At 43.2% G+C, this 22274-nt stretch overlaps 1 protein-coding gene across 2 annotated transcripts in view; it reads right to left on the bottom strand.

The window, feature by feature from the left end:
• Nucleotides 1-22274, bottom strand: part of LOC119419711 (radixin) — a 77777-nt gene that overhangs the window by 12959 nt on the left and 42544 nt on the right. Inside the window, exons 4-10 of one of the 2 annotated variants that reach the window (XM_037687098.1) lie at nucleotides 19513-19664; nucleotides 19214-19297; nucleotides 17959-18105; nucleotides 17261-17357; nucleotides 17015-17178; nucleotides 12921-13051; nucleotides 793-953 (exon numbers count right to left, since the gene is read on the bottom strand). In XM_037687098.1, coding sequence (XP_037543026.1) covers nucleotides 793-953; nucleotides 12921-13051; nucleotides 17015-17178; nucleotides 17261-17357; nucleotides 17959-18105; nucleotides 19214-19297; nucleotides 19513-19664 — 936 coding nt within the window. Of the gene's footprint in view, nucleotides 1-792; nucleotides 954-1780; nucleotides 1877-12920; nucleotides 13052-17014; nucleotides 17179-17260; nucleotides 17358-17958; nucleotides 18106-19213; nucleotides 19298-19512; nucleotides 19665-22274 lie in introns of those variants that run through there. The other variant, XM_037687099.1, reaches the window with a different exon arrangement.

The following is a 22274-nucleotide window of genomic DNA, read 5'->3' as shown; positions in this document are numbered from 1 at the left end:
AATATAACAAATGTTAGAGCAATATGGTTAAAATAACTGAGGTGTGTATTTTATGTTGAGTTAAAGGTTAATGTACTATGGTAGGCTGAAGTCTGTATATTTCATATTAGGTTAAGTTTTGAAAATACAACAAATGGTTAGAGCAAGTGTGTATTTTATGTTGAGTTAAAGTTTAATGTACTATATATGGTAGGCTGAAGTCTGTTTACGTTTGTATTTATATATTTTGAATTACTTGTCTGTGATGGACTGGAGACCTGTTGTCCCCCGCCTCTCACACAGTGATGGCTGATATGGGCACCAGTGACACCAGTGACCCCCGTGACTCGAAAAGGCAGAAGTGGGTAAAGATGATGGATGGATGAATTATTTGTTCCTAGATTTTTATTTATTTTTTATTTTTTAAATTCAGGCAACTAAGCTAACCTAATACTGATAATTTAAGTTACAGAATTTTATGCACTCCTATATTTTTCCTACTTTTTGGTATAAATATAAAATGAATAAAAAATATTTGATACAGTAAGGAACCTAAAATTATTTTTAAATAAATGGTCTATTGGTTTACATTGTTGTTTAATCTTTTCAGCTTGTCAGCTACATAATTGAAACAAAATTTATGACCATTTCAATAGAAAAATCGTTTCTGAATCGAAAAAAATATATATATAAAAAAATCTATTTTAAATCGTATCGTGACACCAAAAACGGGAATCGAATCGGATCACCAGACACAGAGATTCGCACCCCAAATAATAATAACAAAGTAGTGTGAGGTGTGAGCAAAGGCACCAGCTGTTCCTGCGTCTTCATTTGGTCGGCAGCCTGCTGAGCCAGTGCTGCCTTGGCCTCCTCTGCTGCCTGTCTGTCACGCTCCAGCCGCTCCGCTTCCTCCTTTGCTCGTTTTCGCTCTTGGTCCAGCTCCAGCGCCCTGCGAGTCTGTTCCTCCAGCTCTGCAGGAACACACCAACAAACATTCGTCACAAACTTCAGTTGTGACAGTGTGATCAGTAAGCAAACGCAACATGCTGCAAACAAAAGCACCTGGTTGGAAACCAGTCTAACCGAAGTCAAACCGAATGCTGCTGGGGTGCACCTTAAACACACAGACCTGGTTTTAATGCTAAAAACTGACACTGATGTGGACAATTATGACTAAAATCAAATATTTATTGGTTAAAATGGACTTTTCTTTTACTTTGCAATTGTTTTCAAAGATTTCTACCAAGCAGACCATCCACATCAGATTATCATTTGATAGAGCGGGGCACCACTTTCTCACACCTACTCTGAAGATAAGAACTTTAATGATTTTTTTTTTTTTCCCCTTGTCCTGTCCGGCATTGTGACACTTAGAATTATTGTCTGAGTGTCAAAGTGATGCCCAACAGATTTACTTTCACAAGCAGAGCATTATGGCTGGCCTTAATGATATATAAATTAAATTTGATTAGAATATGCTTTGGGTTTGTTCCAGATATAATGGACACGGGGACGGAAAACAAAAAAGAAAAAGCAGAAAAGTGAAAGAAGAGTTAAAATGTAAAGAAGGAGATAGGAATAGAGGAGAGAGAGAGGGATAAAGAGAACACAAATCAACATCATTGAAGTCTGCCTCTAGACCTGCAGGAAAAAAAAAACAAAAAACAACAAAACCGAGAAACTATCACAATCCTCAGTGTTTAGACCCATTTGCAGGCAGGCGAGTGAGGCAGGAGTTTAAATAAAAATAATTTATTTAAACAACAAAACCAAACGCTGTCGATGCAGCAAAACTTACTCTGGCAAAACTCAATCAAGAACAAGACTGAACAGGACATTAGAGTAAACAGGCAGAGCAGATTTATCAGGTGGACGAAAACAGACAGGACAGAGGAGGACTGAGATGTCTGAATACAGAACAATGACCGGACGAGGAGTAGAGGAGAGAAAGGCTTTTTATAAGACAGAGGGAGAGTGAGTAATGAGAGCACCTGGGCAGGTGGCTGATGAGGAACAGGTGTGAATGATAAAGACTGAGGACTGGAGAGGCAGACTGAGGAGTGAGTGGAAAATGACAATAGAATCAGATATATAGGAACAGAAATCACACAAAGAGCAGAATGAGGAACACAAATAAATATAAAGAAAACAGACAGGGACAGAACCTGTCATAACCCCCCTCTCAATGGACGGCTCTTGACGTCCCCTAGAACACAACACAGAAAACACAGAATGGGTGGGAGGATGGGGGAAACAAGGACGGAGGGCACAAAAAGAAAATCTAAACAAAAACCGACAGGGTAGACCTGGGAGCAAAAATAATCAAAACACAAGTATCTCTATGAATGGGCATCGTTCCTAGCAAGCCGGAGTTCGGGCGGACGGCCCGGGGACCGTCCAGAGCGGGACCGGAGTTCGGGCGGACGGCCCGGGGACCATCCAGAGCTGGACCAGAGTTCGGGGAAGGATGGAATGGGGCCAGAGATGGTGGTGCTGGCTGCTGCTGGGGCAGACGGGACGTTGGCAGCTGTTGGGTCAGGATGGGGTTCAGATGCTGCGGGGCCAGACCTGGGTTCAGCAGCCGGGCAGTCGGACGAGGATTCAGCAGCCGGGTGGTCGGGCCTGAGTTCAGCAGACGATGGGTCAGAGACGGGTTTTGCCGCAGGCGATGAGTCGAAGGCGGGTTCTGCCCCAGGCGATGAGTCGAAGGCGGGTTCTCCCGCAGGCGATGAGTCGAAGGCGGGTTCTTCCGCAGGCGATGAGTCGAAGGCGGGTTTTCCCGCAGGCGATGAGTCGAAGGCGGGTTCTGCCGCAGGCGATGAGTCGAAGGCCGGTTCTGTAGCTGCGGGGTCAGAGCCGGGTTCTGCAGCTGCGGGGTCAGAGCTGGGTTCTGCAGCTGCGGGGTCAGAGCCGGGTTCTGCAGCTGTGGGGTCAGAGCCAGGTTCTGCAGCTACGGGGTCAGAGCCAGGTTCTGCAGCTGCGGGTTCTGTGCTGGAGTCTGCAGCTGCGGGTTCTGTGCTGGAGTCTGCAGTCGATGAGTCCGGCGAGGGGTCTGCAGCCGACGAGTCCGGCGAAGGGTCTGCAGCTGATGAGTCCGACGAGGGGTCTGCAGGCGGTGAGTCCGGCGAGGGGTCTGCAGGCGGCGAGACCAGGAGAGCCGGAGCGGGCGGTGAAACCAGGAGAGCTGGAGCGGGCGGTAAGACCAGGGGGATCGGATCAGGCGATGAGACCAGGGGCTCTACAACAGGAAGGGTCCCATGAACTGAGTTGGAAGCCTCTGAAGCAGAGCTGGCCGATTTAGCCAGAAAGAGGGCTTGAGGTTTAGTGAAACTGGCTTGAGTCCCTTGTTGACCTCTCTTTCTGCAGTGGTGAGGAAGAGGACAAGCAGATGAGTTCTGATCCTGGATACCCACTGAGCAAAATGGTGTCACAGTGTCCTCCACAGCACCCACTGAGACACATGGCGATGAGTCCAAAGGCGAGACCATTCCATTCGCCAGTGAGGGGTGCTTGGAATGACTGGGGGGCGTGGCAGATGGCAGGAGAAGAGAGCGCAGCACACGTCTCTCATTCAAAGCTTGAGAAAAAAGTTCAAACATCCCCGGTTCATAGCCTTCTAGTTCCAACCGGGTAAACACGTTAACAAAGTCCTCAGTGGCCACCAACTTCTTCCACAGATCCTTGGGGGTGGCCCTGGTGTCCAGATAATTACGAGTTACCTGGCGGAGTTGCTCACGTTCGTGCTGGCGCTTGGAGCGGAACGAAGAACCTGCTGGGTCTGGGTCTGGTCCGGTCATTCTATCACAATCCCCAAAGTTTAGACCCAATTGCAGGCAGGCGAGCGAGGCAGGAGTTTAAATAAAAATAATTTATTTAAACAACAAAACAAAACGCTGTCGATGCAGCAAAACTTACTCTGGCAAAACTCGATCAAGAACAAGACTGAACAGGACATCAGAGTAAACAGGCAGAGCAGATTTATCAGGTGGACGAAAACAGAAAGGACAGAGGAGGACTGAGATGTGTGTGAATACAGAACAATGACCGGACGAGGAGTGGAGGAGAGAAAGGCTTTTTATAAGACAGAGGGAGAGTGAGTAAGTGAGTAATGAGAGCACCTGGGCAGGTGGCTGCTGAGGGACAGGTGTGAATGATAAAGACTGAGGACTGGAGAGGCAGACTGAGGAGTGAGTGGAAAATGACAACAGAATCAGATATATAGGAACAGAAATCATACAAAGAGCAGAATGGGGAACACAAATACATATAAAGAAAACAGACAGGGACAGAACCTGTCAGAAACCACAACAACAAACAACATATATAATGATACTTATAACATCATTAGAAAGTATTTTATACAGTACATGGTAATACAATATATATTTGATGGCCACCACAACCCAACTGAGTGTGTACCTGATAAACACCTGAATCTAAACACTTGTGTGAGCATGCTCATCACTATAAGGTTTCTCCATAAAAATGTTCAATAGTGGATGTGGGAACCCATAAACCCGTCCCCACAGGACACGAAGGTAACACAGGGAAGACCTGAACCACAGACACACAGCGGCCCCCAAGCCCGGAACTCCGGTAGTCCCCCAACAGAAGCAAAGGGAAGCCCCGGGCAATCCCCAGCAACCACAATGCAGACACCCCCAGGAGGCTGTAGCGACGAGTCAACAGGCCCCGCTGGCAACCCGCCCCTCCAGAGTGGATCAGGCCATGGACACCAAGCCCCGAGGTCATACCACCCCCCAACAGAGGCCCGACAGAGCCAGGGCACCCAGGCCCCCGCAGGCAGCCACCAGGGCGGGCCCGCACTTACCCCACTACCCAGCCCCAACTACTGAGAGCTGCTGAGAGCCGCCAATGCACCGGCGGCAGGGGGGCCCACCACCGGAGGGGAGCAAAAATTGGGGGCCAAAACTGATCCAAGAGAGGGGACCACCTAAAACCCAACCTGAGACAAACATGCACACAGGGACAGCCCTATAGAGCCTCTGTTGGGCTGTCCATGCGCCCCACCCACCCAACAGTGACCGCAAGCCAGCCCCAGGCCGGGGGCCAAAGAAGCAGGGAGGAGCAGCCGAGGAAGGCCGGCCCAGCACATCAATGAAAGCCCCACACCACAGGCCCGGAGAGGCCCCGGCATGCCACTCATGCACCCCCCCCCCCCCCCCCCCCCACACCCCCCCCCCCCCCCCTCTGCCCCCCCCCCCCCACACACACACACACAGCACCCCCACCGTGAATGTCATATCAGGCTGACCAGCCAGCACCCCGTCGAAGTGAAGCCACGCCCCCGACCGCCGCCACGCACTACCAACGACCACACACACACAACCACAGCCGACCCCCCACCAGAACCCGGCAGCCACCCCAGCCAAAGGGCTGGCCATCGCAACCAGGGACCCCGATCAAAAGATTCAAACAATCCAGGGAGAACCGGAGCACCAGCCCCAATCGTCCCCCAAGGCCCAATACCCACCCACAGCCCAGACCCCAACCAGGCAGCCTTAACCCCCCACCCCACCCCCAAATGTCAGACGGAGAATGAGCGTTTAAGGAAGACCCAACTATTCCCTCTTCCCACTCAAATAAGATGTTGATGCATGTTGTTATATAGTGCGTTTAAAATGGGTGGGATGAGGCGGCGACTGGCACAGAAAAAAAAAGAACTTTATTGATCCTGCAGGAAACAGGGGTTGAACGACTACATAATTTTTAAACTCGACATTAATATAATAAAACTTGAGTATAACTCGAGTAGTTGATGACGTCATAGGATCTCAAGATACAAAAATAAATAAATAAAACCACAAAAAAAGGTCATTATTTACAAAAAAAAAAGATCAACAAAACACTGGGAGCGTATATTATGCTCCTACCATTTATCATACTGCAAAAAAGTCACAGGAAAACCAAAACCATTATTGGGGACTGCCATGCAACTGCATGGCAGGCACCTATTATTTTACACACCGGAAGTGTGTCTACATTTCTCTCTCCGTTAATGCGGCCCGAACCACAATGTTTACCCCTACAGAAGTTACAAACCGAATTCCAAAAAAGTTGGGACACTAAACAAATACTCAGGAATACTTCCAGAAAGCATTGTCAGTGAACCCAATCCACCGTGCCATCCGCCGTTGCCAGCTGAAACTCTACAGTGCAAAGAGGAAGCCATTTCTAAGCAAGCTCCACAAGCTCAGACATTTGCACTGGGCCAGGGGTCATTTAAAATGGAGTGTGGCAAAATGGAATACTGTTCTGTGGTCAGATGAGTCACGATTTGAAGTTCTTTATGGAACACTGGGACGCCATGTCATCCGGACCAGAGAGGACAAGGATAGCCCAAGTTGTTATCAACGCTCCGTTCAGAAGCCTGCATCACTGATGGTATGGGGTTGCATGAGCGCTTGTGGCATGGGCAGCTTGCATGTCTGGAAAGGCACCATTAATGCAGAGAACTACGTTCAGGTTCTAGAACAACATAAGCTCCCATCTGTGATGATTGGATGTATTATGCTTGTCCAGTAGGTGTCAGTCACGAGTATACATGAATGTATAAATGTGAAAACAATAGAGTAAGAGTTTGATGAGATACTTAATACACCTGTGACCTGTGTGAGCAGACCTGTGAGCAGAGATTTAATAAAAGTACCTGAGCAGTAATAGGGGACTGGTTCTTATCAAACACAAATATAACATGGTGTCAGGAGAAAACTGATAAGCTGATCATGGATCTAAAACCACCTGAGAGCTTGAGGCTGACTGGAAACGTGGATGAAAACTGGCGTGCCTTCAAACAACGTTTTCAACTATATGTTGCTGCAATGGGCCTGGAGACAAAGCCGGAGCCAAGAAAGGTAGCCATGTTGCTGACCATAGCAGGACCACAAGCTTTGGAGGTCTACAACACATTTGTGTTTGATAATTCAGAAGACAGTGAGAAGTTGGATGTTGTGCTCAATAAGTTTGATGCTCACTGTTCACCCAAGAAGAATGAATGTTATGAGAGATATGTTTTTCGCTCCCGGATGCAGAACCAGCATTAACCCTTCGATAACTTTCTGACAGACTTGAAAGTGAAAGCCCAGTCATGCAACTTTGGCCTGCTGAAGGACTCGATGATCAGAGATCAAATCGTCTTTGGTGTAAGTGATGGGAAACTCAGAGAGAGGCTGCTGAGAGAAGTGGAACTGACTCTGGAAACTGCTATAAAGATGTGTCGGGCAAGTGAACTGTCTCTAAAGCAAGTGAGAACATTTTCGGAACTGTCAACAGGAACTACTTCGCAGTTCAGTGACGGAGCAACGACAGTAGGAGTGGTGTCCTGCCAGAGAAAACGGCATGCACAGAATGCACAAAGGCAGCTGCAGGAGGATGGTGTCATCAACTGTAAGCGGTGTGGGTTACGACATAAACTGCGACAATGTCCTGCCTACGGTAAGCAGTGTTTAAATTGCTGTGGAAAGAACCACTTTGCAAAGCAGTGCTTTAATAAGAGGAAAGAAGAAAAGAAGAGGAATTGTGTAAACTTAGTGGAGGAAACCGACCTAAGTGACACATTCTTTATTGGCATAGTGAACTGTGAAAATGAGTCAGAAGTACAAAATGTTGCCAGAAAAGATAAATGGATAACTCCTTTGCTGATAAATGGAACTGCAATCAGGATCAGATTGGACACAGGTGCTAAGGCAAATCTCATAAGCATGTCTGATATAAAAAAAATGCAAAAAAAAAACTCACATAAAAGAAGCAAAGTTGGGCCTAAAAGACTATAATGGACGACCTATTGAGTGCATTGGTACATGTCAGCTTAATGTGACAGTTAAAGGGACAAAACATCTTGTGTTCTTCTCAGTTGTAAATGAGAATCACGAGTCACTTTTAGGTGATAAATCCTGTGAAGAACTTGGACTGGTGAAAAGAGTCTGACTGAATGAATCTTATGACTCTGTTGATGCAGTGCTTCAAGATTATGATGATGTCTTTAAAGGATTAGGTGCTTTACCCTGCACGTACAAGATTCAGCTGAGTGAGGGAGCTCAGCCTGTTGTGCACGCTGCACGTCGCATTCCAGCACCACTGCGAGAGGGGTTGAAAAAAGAGTTGGACAGAATGACCATGTTGGGAGTCATTCGAAAGGTGGAAGAGCCCACAAATTGGGTTAATTCCATAGTGGTCACAAAGAAAAAGAATGGAGAGTTAAGGATATGTATGGATCCAAAAGACCTAAATGAGAACATCATGAGAGAACATTATCAGATTCCCCACTCGTGAAGAAATAATAAGTGAAATGGCTGGAGCAAGTTATTTCACCAAGTTGGATGCATCACAAGGGTTTTGGCAAGTAAAGCTGGATGAAAACAGCACTAAGTATTGTACTTTCAATACACCTTTTGGAAGATATTGTTTTCTAAGACTTCCTTTTGGAATAAAATCAGCACCTGAAATATTTCATAGAGCGATGGAACGAACCATCGAAGGCTTGGAAGGAGCAAGAGTCTACATCGATGACATCATCATCTGGGGATCAACAGCTCAAGAACACAATAACAGACTGAGGAGTGTCATGGAGCGCATACAGAAGAATGGACTGAAACTCAACAGGAGCAAATGTGAGTTTGGAGTTAAAGAAATCATGTTTTTTGGAGATAAATTGTCGGCACAATGTGTTCAACCAGACGGGGATAAAATAAATGCAATATTGAAGATGCCACAGCCCACGGACAAAACAGGTGTCCTACGTATTATGGGTGTGATCAATTTTATAGGCAAATTTATTCCCAATCTGAGTGCAAAGATGACTAACATCTGCAAACTCTTATACAACGACAGCCAGTTCAAGTGGACAGAAGTTCATGAACAAGAGTGGAAGGAGCTAAAAAAACATTTGACCACTGAGCCAGTGCTAACCTTCTATGACCCTAAGAAAAAAATGAAACTGTCCACTGATGCTTCAAAAGATGGACTAGGAGCAGTTCTTCTTCAAGCTGAGGATGAACAATGGAAACCAGGGGCTTATGCATCCAGAGCCATGACAAAAGCTGAATGCAGATACGCCCAGATAGAAAAAGAATGCTTGGGGCTAGCTTATGGACTAGAACGTTTTCATAGCTATGTGTATGGACTTTCATCTTTTATTGTAGAAACAGATCACCGACCTTTAGTTGCCATCATCAAAAAGAATCTGAATGAAATGTCACCGAGGATTCAGAGACTGATGATGAAGATGCAGAGGTATGACTTCACACTGATCTACACTCCAGGAAAACACCTGATTCTTGCTGATGCTCTTTCCAGAGCACCCACAGACAATGGTGTGAGTTCAACTGAGAAGGATGTTCAGTGTCATGTGAACATGGTGTCTACTGTGTTGCCTGTGTCAGATGAAAAGCTGAGACAGATAGTAGAGGCAACAGCTAAGGATACAGAGTTACAGCTGGTCATACAAAACTTGGATGAAGGATGGCCAGTAGGTTTGTGTTCACAGTTTTTCAATGTTAGAGCTGACCTAAGTGTTGTGGATGGACTGCTACTGAAAAACAACAGAATTGTGATTCCACAAGTGTTAAGACAGGACATTCTGCAACGGATTCATGAGGGTCATCTAGGCATTGAAAAATGTAAAAGGAGAGCTAGAGAATCAGTATTCTGGCCAGGACTTAACAAGGATATTGAGATGCTAATAAGCAAATGTGAAACATGTCAGAAATTTAGAAACAAACAAAGCAAAGAACCTATGATGATTGCTGACATTCCAACATCACCATGGCTGAAAGTGGGAATGGATTTGTTTAATCTCAAAGGCAAAGACTATCTAGTGATCATTGATTACTATTCAAACTATCCAGGGATGGCTCTGTTAGCAAATATGTCATCAAATTGTGTGATAACACATACTAAATCAATCTTTGCTAGACATGGTATTCCACATAGTGTTGTGAGTGACAATGGACCATGCTTTAACAGCAGAGAATGGCGAAAGTTTTCAGAACAATATAATTTTCAGCATGTAACATCAAGTCCAAATTATGCACAATCAAATGGTCAAGTGGAGAAAGGAATTCATATTCTCAAACAACTTTTGAAGAAAGCTGCAGATAGTAACTCTGACCCATATTTGGCTTTATTAAGCTACAGATCATCACCACTGCAATGTGGATTCTCACCTGCTGAACTCTTGATGAACAGAAAGATTCGCACAACTCTGCCAAGTTATTGGAGTAATGTACAAGGTGAAAAGAAACCATCAAAGTTGGAGTACAAGTTCCAACAGCTGAAAGTGAAGCAAAAGTCATATTATGACAGATCAGCTAAGATTCTATCCCCACTGTCATACAAGGACCCAGTCAGGATTCAGGATGCGGAGGGATGGAATACTAAAGCAACTGTTTTGCAGGAAGTAGCTCCACGTTCATTTGAGGTAAAAACTGAAGATAGACAAGTTCTGAGACGTAATCGACGCAGTTAGTTGAAAACTCCATCAGAGACTGTTAGTGAGTCGAAGGAAGGTTGTAAGGACTCTCAAAGTATTCCTGCAACTGAAACAGACACCACCAGAGACAATCCACAGGTGCTAAGAAGATCTACCAGATTTGAGAAAAAACCTGACAGACTGACTTATGAGTGTTAGGAAAGAAAGAGACAAGATGGAAGAAAAAAAAAAAGAGAAAAATGTATTAAATGTATGTCAACTATTTTGTAAAAGTTAAGGTAGCTTTATTGTAGCTATATTGTATTATGCTCTATTTGCTGCAGGTGATGTAAGTAATTTTGACAGGCTTATTTTTGTAACATTCTTACTTTAAAGAAAGGGGGATGTGATGATTGGATGTATTATGCTTGTCCAGTAGGTGTCAGTCACGAGTATACATGAATGTATAAATGTGAAAACAATAGAGTAAGAGTTTGATGAGATACTTAATACACCTGTGACCTGTGTGAGCAGACCTGTGAGCAGAGATTTAATAAAAGTACCTGAGCAGTAATAGGGGACTGGTTCTTATCAAACACAAATATAACACCATCTAGACGTCATCTCTTTCAGGGAAGACCCTGCATTTTTCAACACGATAATGCCAGACCACATTCTGCAGCAATCACAACATCATGGCTACGTAGGAGAAGGATCCGGGTACTGAAATGGCCAGCCTGCAGTCCAGATCTTCCACCTATAGAGAACAATTGGCGCATCATAAAGAAGAAGGTGCGACAAAGAAGGCCCAAGACGATTGAACAGTTAGAGGCCTGTATTAGACATGAATGGGAGAGCATTCCTATTTCTAAACTTGAGAAACTGGTCTCCTCTGTCTCCATACGTCTGTTGAGTGTTGTAAGAAGAAGAGGGGATGCCACACAGTGGTAAAAATGGACTTGTCCCAACTTTTTTGGGATTTGTTGACGCCATGAAATTTGGAAACAACAGATTTTTCCCTTAAAATGAAACATTCTCTCAGTTTAAACTTTTGATCTGTGATTTGTGTTCTATTCTGAATAAAATATTAGATGTTGGCACCTCCACATCATTGCATTCAGGTTTTATTCACAATTTGTTTAGTGTCCCAACTTTTTTGGAATCCGGTTTGTAGATAAAAACGACTGGCTCGGCTCCGGGAAGTGTGCAAGTACTTTTACTGGCATTCGCAGTTACTATGGTGACGTATTTTGCAAACAAAGATACCAGACTTCCCATAGGAAATGAATAGGAGAAAACTCTTCACAGAAACTGAGTAACTTATGGAGCCATTTTGGTTCAACATGCAAGGAAAGCAGTGCATTGCCTTGCGAAGCATGCATGCTCAAAATGGCTACATTACACTGCCTTGCGAATGCCAATAAAAGTAATTGCACACTTCCCGGAGCCGAGCCGGTCGTTTTGATATAACTTTTGTGGGGGTCCACGTTGCGGTTCGGGCCGCATTAAAGTTGAAAAAGATACGCTTTTCAGGTGTAGAATAATAAGTGGGCAGTCACCAACTAGTTCCTGGAGTTGGTGAAATGTTGCGTCTTTGTTCGCAAATTATGTCGCCATGGAAACTGGAAATGCCAATAAAAGTAATAGCACACATCACGGAGCTGAGACAGTCGTTTTGATATAACTTTTTTAGGGGTAAACATTGTGGTTTGGGCCGCATTAACGGACAGAGAAATGAAGACACACTTCCGGGGTGTAGAATAATAGGTGCCTTCCAGTCACCAATGATCAAACCAGTCACAGGAGCAAGAAGTGGTACGCCGATGTGCCTCATCGCTGAAGGATTGAAGCGAATGCTTGTAGTTGAGTATTTCATTGGACTGGAAATGAAAGGGGAAGTCAAGTAAATTTTAAAGTTTAACAAGGTTGAGTCAGGTCCTCTGGACAGATTCTTCTATTTGAAGCATTTCGTCTTTTATCCAGAATACTTCTTCAATCTGAGGCAAACTCGTTTGTTGCAGTGTATTATTGAGCATGCATCTGGACATAAACCTGAATGGTTTTGGTGCAAAATATTTAAATTAATAGGAGTTACATTGTGCGTACGACTGGAAGTAGGTTTTTGTTTTGCTTGTCTGGGGCAGAGCAGAGTGACGGATCCTAATGAGTAGAGGGAGCAATTTTATCCACCACCAGGTGTAATGGCAGAGCCAGGGGGTGGCCAATGTTAGTCCTGGCCACCATAAAAAAAATCTTCTGCCACCCATAGGGTTACCCAGATCATTTGAAGAAACTACTTTTAAGCACTGTAAAAACTAGAAAGCAGTTTCTTCAAATGGAAGGGGTGGTTGGTTTGCAATTTTGGATTTTGATGTGGCAACCCACTTTTCAATAGTGACCATTCTTACACCTAGATGCAGTCTCTCCCTAAATTCCCCTCTTTGCTCTGCGACGGGGGACAAAGAACAAGGACAGTGCTGGAGCATGTGCATCCATGATGCAGTCGTACCTTTCTGAGCTCTTTGCGTCTGCTCTTCGATCTGCCTCAGCCTCTCAATCAGCTCTTCTTTCTCTCGTTCTATCCGCTCCTTCTCTTTCTCTGCAAGCTCACGCTTTTTCTTCTCATTCTCCAGCTGTGCTCTGTGGAAACAGCAGAAAATAAACCATGTTAGTTAGAAATATGGTCCTGACTAGAAGTTACAGATGTAAACAGCAGGTGTTGGTTTTCGCTAAAGTGAAGCTTGTTGTTACCAAACAGCCTGTACCTCTGTTAACAGATGTCCTATTTATTTATACAGGGACTAACCTGTATAAAGGTTGAAGGAATGTTACCAGATGTCCTACAGTGGTTTTCTGTACACGTATGCCTGCAAATATGCAAATAAACTGTTGGTTTTTCTAAAATAAGTTTAGATACTTCACCAGTTTGTGAAATCAACTGGCTTGTATCAAGTTTACTTTAATTCTCTCCAATTATCTTGACATGAGCTGGGCTGACTGACACCTAACACTTGTATAATATATTAGATATACTTAATACATATTATGTAATATTATATATTAAATATGTTTAATATTATATATTAAATATACTTAATATATAATATTATATATTAAATATGGTTATAGGTAAATTCATAAGGAACTGAGCTGGATTTAAGAGATTTCAAAGTTAGACTCAATACAAACAGTATTACCAATATTACAGAGTACAAGGATGTATTTTTGATTGTGATTCAAAAATAAATAAATCTACAACACAAGTTTAGGAGATGTTTTCAAATTTTTTTAGCCTGTTTCCAAGCAATGCATTCCAGTAATGTCATGGTATTAGGGATGCACAATATTATCTGCATGGTATCGGCCGATATTAGCGTTAAAGTTCAATATCGGACATCGGCCATTCCATCAAAATACAGTGAAAGTCTTCAGCCCTTTGAACTTTTCAACCTTTTGCCACATTTCAGGCTTCAAACATAAAGATATAAATTTTAATTTTTTGTGAAGAATCAACAAGTGGGACACAATCGTGAAGTGGAATGAAATTAATTGGATATGTCAAACTTATTTAACAAATAAAAAATTGAAAAGGGGGGCGTGCAATATTATTGGGCCCCTTTACTTTCAGAGCAGCAAACTCACTCCAGAAGTTCAGTGAGGATCTATGAATGATCCAATGTTGTCCCAAATGACTGATGATGATAAATAGAAACCACCTGTGTGTAATCAAGTCTCCGTATAAATGCACCTGCTCTGTGATAGTCTCAGGGTTCTGTTCAAAGCGCAGAGAGCATCATGAAGACCAAGGAACACACCAGGCAGGTCCGAGATACTGTTGTGGAGAAGTTAAAAGCTGGATTTGGATACAAAAAGATTTCCCAAGCTTTAAACATCCCAAGGAGCACTGTGCAAGCAATCATATTGAAATGGAAGGAGTATCAGACCACTGCAAATCTACCAAGACCCGGCCGTCCCTCTAAACTTTCATCTGGAACAAGGAGAAGACTGATCAGAGATGCAGCCAAGAGGCCCATGATCACTCTGGATGAACTGCAGAGATCTACAGCTGAGGTGGGAGAGTCTCAACAATCAGTCGGACACTGCACAAATCTGGCCTTTATGGAAGAGTGGCAAGAAGAAAGCCATTTCTCAAAGATATCAATAAAAAGTGTTGTTTAAAGTTTGTCACAAGCACCTGGGAGACACCAAACATGTGGAAGAAGGTGCTCTGGTCACATGAAACCAAAATCGAACTGTTTGGCCACAATGCAAAACGATATGTTTGGAGTAAAAGCAACACAGCTCATCACCCTGAACACACCATTCCCACTGTCAAACATGGTGGTGACAGCATCATGGTTTGGGCCTGCTTTTCACCAGCAGGGACAGGGAAGATGGTCAGAATTAATGGGAAGATGGTGGGGCCAAATACAGGACCATTCTGGAAGAAAACCTGTTTGAGTCTGCAAGAGACCCGAGATGTATCTTCCAACAAGACAATGATCCAAAACATAAAGCCAAATCTACAATGGAATGGTTCACAAATAAATGTATCCAGGTGTTGGAATGGCCAAGTCAAAGTCCAGACCTGAATCCAATCGAGAATCTGTGGAAAGAACTGAAGACTGCTGTTCACAAACGCTCTCCATCCAACCTCACTGAGCTCGAGCTGTTTTGCAAGAAAGAATGGGCAAGAATTTCAGTGTCTCCATGTGCAAAACTGACAGAGACAAACCCCAAGAGACTTGCAGCTGGAACTGCAGCAACAGGCGGCGCTACAAAGTATTAACACAAGGGGGCCCAATAATATTGATCGCCCCACTTTTCAGTTTTTTATTTGTTAAAAAAAAATTGACAGATCCAATAAATTTCATTCCACTTCACGATTGTGTCCCACTTGTTCTTGATTCTTCACAAAAAAATAAAATTTTATATCTTTATGTTTGAAGCCTGAAATGTGGTAAAAGGTTGAAAAGTTCAAGGGGGCTGAATACTTTCGCAAGGCACTGTAACTCACCGATATAAAATATGCTGTTTTTGTATGACAACCCAGTGACAAGGATGCCTGCAGTGCCTGCACAACGTGATGACGTCACGCGCGCCTACCTGATCTGATCATGGCGGAGAGGAAGAAGTCAAAATGTCGGCGGTGTGGAAGTCTTTTTTTTTCGTTGAGAATGTCGGATTCCAATTTTTTGGACTACGTTGGGCCTCTACAAGATCCCCAGTCGAAGATATTTTTCCGACGTAGCCTTACCCGAGTTACAAGCAGTCATTTCCGACGTCATTAAGAAGCTAAACGCCGATAGCACTTGGGTGAGTTTTACCACAGACATATGGACGTTGTGTTAGCCCCGTTAGCATGATTAGTGTTACGGCACAATGGATAGACATAAACTTTGAATTTAAAAAAGGCTGTCCTTCATGCACAAGAGTGCAGAGTTTCCCACACTGCAGCTACAGGAACCTGGAACAAGCCTCCACAAGTGAGACAGCATTGCAGTTGATTAATGCTAATAAATAACATTTAACACTTTTCATTAAATATAAGTTAAAGTGCTATACATATCATATGGCTGTTACTGAATATATGTCACCAACTCTTACAGCTGTTGCACAATTTTTGTAGCAAATAAGCCTAAATAAGAGGGCTATGTTCTGACAAAGGAAAGTACATTAAAAATATTGGTATCGGTTATCGGCCAACTAAGTTTTAACATATCGGCATATCGGCCAAAAATCCAATCTCATGCAACCCTACGTGGTATATTAGTTTATGGTATCTGATCCCTTTAAGTGTGCTAATAACGCAAATAGATTAAACATCCAGCCACACGGACAGAAAATCAAATCACGTTGCTAACAAACAAAACCTAGACTGATCAGTACTGACTGCCAACTGATCCCTATGCAAATGCAATGTTGTGTGATACGAGGTCAGGGCTGTTCAACTGTTGGCCCGGGACACACATAAGGCCCACAGGTGAGCTCAGTTCGGCCCACCAATGGGTTCATTTGAAATAAAACTAGATTTTAAACCATAAAACAAACTTTCTTAATGACAATAACTGCTAGATGTCTGGCCCCTGAGCTCTTGGCTTTCAGTAACTGTGCCCCCCCCCCCCCCCCCCAAGCAATTTAGTTGAATAGCTCTGTACTATGTCCTTACATTTCTTTTATTTGTTGTCAACAGAAAAACAACTAACATTTATGGTATGTACTGAAGCTCCATCATTATTTACAATGCACTGCTGCCCCCTGGTGTGTATGTCACAAAGTGTCTTATCAATTGTTACATTTCCAGTATTGGTTCATTCACACGCCCACCTGGTGGAAAAAGACTATTACTGTGCTAAAACATAAGTTTTATTTATCAATGTACATATGCACTGACTGGTAGACCTCTCATCAGTTCATATGCTTACATATTAGCATATACTTGTTTATTACTTGTAAAGCTTCTAGAGATGAAGGCAGAGCCTTTAGTTATCTTCAGAAAACAAAACATGAAAAAGAAAAATACCACAAACCATAAAAATTAACATTTCCTGTGAGACAAAACGGAGTTTAGGCTCAAAGTCTCACTAGCAGCGACTTCTGTACCTCTCCATCATTTTGTGGTGCTTCTCTTCTCTGGCCTGAGCTTTCATCTGCTGCACCTCGATGGTGTCTGGCTTCCTCCTTCTCATGTACAATTCATGGTTTCCCATGCACAAAGCCAGGACGCGCTTGTTGATTCTCAACCGAGGGGCGTAAAACACAAAGTCCTGAAGGAAACACAAATCACACATTCATTGGCTTCATCTGTAAAACATTAGTCTTTTTTATTCATATTAAATCAACACTTACTGGAGCTTTCTTGTCAATGGGTTTAATGACAAACTTCTTGTCGTTGAAAGAAATGTTTCTGATCTCACTCCACGGGAAGCCGATCTTTGGCGACAACCTGAGGCAACATGAAGCTCAACCATAAGGATGGGAATAAGGGATTAACTTGGTGCAACTTTACAAGCAATTTTTTCCAAGTTCTGGGTGAAAACAGAAAGATCTGAAAAGGATTTGTACTGCTTGGTTTGTGTTTACCGTTTTATTGTTAACTTTTAACTAAAGTGCTTCTAACTTTCCACCAATAGAGGGTGGTGCTGTATGCAAGCAGCAAGATGAAACAGTCATTAAAACACAAGAATCAGTCATTAAAATACATCTTTGACTGGCTGTGTGTACAGCCTCTCAGATGTGAACTGCATAAAGATCTGAAAAGAGGACTCTTCAAAATAAAAGTTAGTGCTGGGTGTCGCTGCTGATCAATGCTTCTCTTGTGATTTAATTTTCTTTCTCCTAAAATCCACTTGCAGCCTGATGATATGAGCTTCAATAGCATTTGTCAGAGTCATCCTCCCAGTTCATCATGATTCCATGAATAAAGCAACATCAAGAACAAGTTGAATGACACCAACATCTGATTTCTGATCAGACATTTCCTCTGAGAACTCAGAGCTGAACTAACTCACACACTGTGTGTGTGCGTGTGTGTGTGTAGTGATTACTTGTCTTCATGTTCATAAATGTTGAGTCCCAAGGCATCGACCCCCAGCAACAGCTCTGTGCCCTTCTTGTTTTTGATTTCAAAGTAGTTGACACCGTACATCTCCAGATCCTGAGCGATCTTCAGGTACTCCATCATTGCATCTTCTCTGCAGACACAAAAACATGAGCTTTAAATGCCAACAGATCTGTTTTAAAATACAATAAAACTAATTTAAATATATATTTATGTGGTGAGGCCAGTCCAGATCAAACTTAGCATAAACACCTGTTAAAGAGTGCCCAGACAGAAGCCCTTACCTCCTACATGGTGGAACAAAATTGTGTACACAGGGTCCCAGTTACATTCAACAAAAGTATTAAAATGTAAAAGAAAAACGGTAATAAGATCTAAGATATGAACTAAGAAAAACATTAACTAAAAATACTCTAAGCACTAGTAGTACAAAAACAATACCCTGAACAGCAGCACGACCATGAGTCTGTGTGAGCAGATGATTATAAATGAACACAGCAGCATGAAACAGCTCTAACATGCTCCTCATATCATGTCCTGTTAAAAGGTAGGTGAGTTTGAGTGCAACAGAGTTGTGGAGGCCACATGGAAATACATTTAAGGTAAGCAACAAAAACATACAGTTTTAAGCAATCAACTAAATACACAATAATAAATCTGTCATTTTGACTGTTTTCAGACTCATCTCCCACTGTACAGAGAAACTTCTTCAAAAACCATGAAGCAAAGCATGTTTTGGAGGAAGTGATGCTTACGTTCATTACTTTCCCTTTTTCCTGTTTCCCATCAACTATTTCAAACTTGCATCAATAAAATTAAAATTTGAGCCAGAATTCATGACTGCGAGTTAAAGCGCATGCACGTGCATGCGCACACACACACACACACTTGTAAAACCACATTAAATGGTAAATGGACTGTACTTATAAAGCACCTTTCTATCTGATCAAGATACTCAATGCACTTTACACTACATTCTGTGTCCTCATTTATCCATTCATACAGCACTCTACTAGATCTCTACAAAGCTACTTGAACAAATCATTCTAATGAGATTAATCAGTGCTTTTTTTAGATCACATTCATACACTGATGGGACACACATCGGAGGCAATGCAGGTTCAGTGTCTTGCACAGGGACATTTCGGCATGTGACTGCTGGTGGATTCGAACCCCCAACTCTTGCATTGGAGGATGACTGTTCGAACCACTCAGCCACAGCCATTAAGTCGTGCACCTACCTGAGCATGCCTCTGTGCTCCTCATGCCAGCTCTGTATTCTGTCTTCCCACTGCTCCTTGGTCAGCTTGTGCTGCTCCAGAACTCTGCAGGACAAGATTAAAAATTTGAAATATTTAGAAGTACCAGCCTCAGTGAGGGACAGAAGCATGCTGAAACACAGTGACAGAAAGATAATAACACTAGTATTAACTCATGATTGTGTCATTTTTCTAATGTTTGTTTTTAATTCATCTATAAATGTTCTAATTCAGACATCATTATCCTGGAGTAAAATAATGTGTGCGAGTGTGTATTGTACCTCTGTGGAAGTAGCCGGTCATTTGCCAGGTAACCAGGCCTGTGAACATCTTTATTGTAATCTCCATACTTGGCTTGGACGGCGTAGGAAGCTAACAACACAGCCGTCTCTGGAGGACAGTAGTTCTCATCATTCAGAATGGCTTCTTTCACCTGCAGGAAACAACACACACATATAAATACACACACAGTCTCCACCAGTTTTCCAGTGAATCTTCCCATTTTTGTCGAAACTCATTAAAACTTGGAGCACAAACTACAGTGACCCCTGCAGAATTAAATCTGAACATGTGAAAAGCCTCAGTGGTTTGTCTTCCAATAGAGGACGCTCTAATACCAGTATGACATAACTTCTTTATTAAAATAAAATTGACCAAAAAAATGGACTAGAAATTAAGATGAACAGATGAGTCTGAGCTCTGAGTGCTTAGAGCAGTTGTCCTCCAATGCAAGAGTTGGGGGTTCGAATCCACCAGCAGTCACATGCCGAAGTGTCCCTGGGCAAGACACTGAACCCCTCATAGCCTCTGATGTGTGTCCCATCAGTGTATGAATGTGATAAAGCTCTGATTAGTCTCTTTAGAATGATTTGTTCAATTAGCTTTGTAGAGATCTAGTAGAGTGCTGTATGAACGGGTAAATGAGGCACAGATTGTAGTGTAAAGTGCTTTGAGTATCTGGATCAGATAGAAAGGTGCTGTATAAGTACAGTCCATTTACCATTTACCAAGGCTTAGCCTTGAGGCAAAATCCTTAATTTAATGTCGGGATTCATGCTCAATAATCCAAGTAGAAATATCCACCAAAGTTAAGTCAGGTCCTCTGGACGGTTTATTAGGCCCGAGCAGCAAAGCGCTGCGAAGGCCTATTGTAATTGTGTCGTTTCTTATTATTAGGCCCGAGCAGCAAAGCGCTGCGAAGGCCTATTGTAATTGTGTCGTTTCTTATTATTAGGCCCGAGCAGCAAAGCGCTGCGAAGGCCTATTGTAATTGTGCTGTTTATTATTATTATATTTCTCTTCCGCTTTGAAACGCTTATTTGGAGGGGTTAACATATTGGAAACCTAGCCAAACTTTACCCAAAATTGTCCCCCGCGAGAAATAGTAGTATTATAATGGAACCAAAAGTGGGCGTGGCCAAACTGCTCTACAGCGCCCCCTAACGTGAGATATGACAACTGGTAAGTCCTAGAGAGCTGAAATTTGGTACATATGTAGAACCCACCGAATCATGAAAAAAAGTCTCTTGGAGGTATGCCTTAAACCCAACAGGAAGTCGGCCATTTTGGGTCAAAGGGTCAATTTTGGCCGTTTTTCACTTTTCGTACACGGCGAATTTGAACGAACTCCTCCTAGGGATTTTGCTCAATCGTTTTCAAACCTTCGCCATTTTGCTCAGTAGGCATGGGGGACCAAAAGTTATCAAAACGGTGCAAACCGACGCATGTTGAGGGGGCGGGGCCGGACCTCAAAATTATGCTTCACGCCAAAAATTTCCAAACGCTACAACTTTCACAATGAAAAACAGATTTGTACCAAATTTGGCACGAGTCATGCCTGTTCCATGCCCGACGATACCCTGAGGTCAAATTTTGACGTCATCAAAGCCCCGCCCCCTCAGAACAGGAAGTGACTTTTTTTGCTTGGAATGCTCCCTCCCTGACACTCTTGACCCAATCAGGATGATCCTGTGTCAGAAGGCAGATAACAAGTTGGACTGACTTGCATTGAAGCGCAAAGCGTTTCCCCTGGAGGATGTGGGCGTGGCGGCGTGGCGAAGTCAGAAGTGACGCCGTTACAATACGTTTGGCTCTAAATTCCACAGATTTGATCCGAGGTTCATGAAATTCACTATGATCGATAATTGCCCGCCCCTTGAACAGGAAACCATGATAATTGCGCAATAGCCTCTCTAGCGCCCCCTAGAATATTTTAAAACCTCAGCCCCAAGCCATTTTTCGACCGATAAATCTGAAACTTGGTGAACATGTGTATCTTCTCAGGACCTATGAAAAAGTCTCTTGGAGCTCTGATCCAAAACCAACAGGAAGTCGGCCATTTTGGGTCAAAGGTTAATTTTTGGGCGTTTTTAACGGTGAATTTTAACGAACTCCTCCTAGGGATTTTGAAGGATCGACTTAAAACTTGGTTATTAGGCCTTTAAGACATTGAAGAGTAAAAGTTATCAAAAGCTTTCGGTTTCGTTTTGTTAAAGGGGCGTGGCCAGGCCTCAAAGTTGAGCTTCACGCCATAAATTTCCAAACGCTACAACTTTCAACTTGAAAAACACATTTGCACCAAATTTGGCACGAGTCATCCCTGTCCCTTGCCCGACGATACCCTGAGGTCAAATTTTGACGTCATCAAAGCCCCGCCCCCTCAGAACAGGAAGTGACTTTTTTTGCTTGGAATGCTCCCTCCCTGACACTCTTGACCCAATCAGGATGATTCTGTGTTATAAGGCAGATAACAAGTTGGTCTGACTTGCTTTGAAGCGCAAAGCGTTTCCCCTGGAGGATGTGGGCGTGGCGGCGTGGAGAAGTCAGAAGTGACGCCGTTACAATACGTTTGGCTCTGAATTCCACAGATTTGATCCGAGGTTCATGAAAATCACTATGATCGATCATTGCCCGCCCCTTGAACAGGAAACAATGATGATTGCGCAATAGCCTCTCTAGCGCCCCCTAGAATATTTTAAAACTTCAGCCCCGAGCCGTTTTTCGACCGATAAATCTGAAACTCGGTGAACATGTGTATCTTCTC

This window comes from Nematolebias whitei, chromosome 13 (assembly GCF_014905685.2).
Source record: "Nematolebias whitei isolate Nwh7 chromosome 13, NemWhi1, whole genome shotgun sequence".
Lineage (NCBI taxonomy): Eukaryota > Metazoa > Chordata > Actinopteri > Cyprinodontiformes > Rivulidae > Nematolebias > Nematolebias whitei.
Note: the sequence above shows the minus strand (reverse complement) of the source record. Positions and strands in the feature narration are given on the sequence as shown.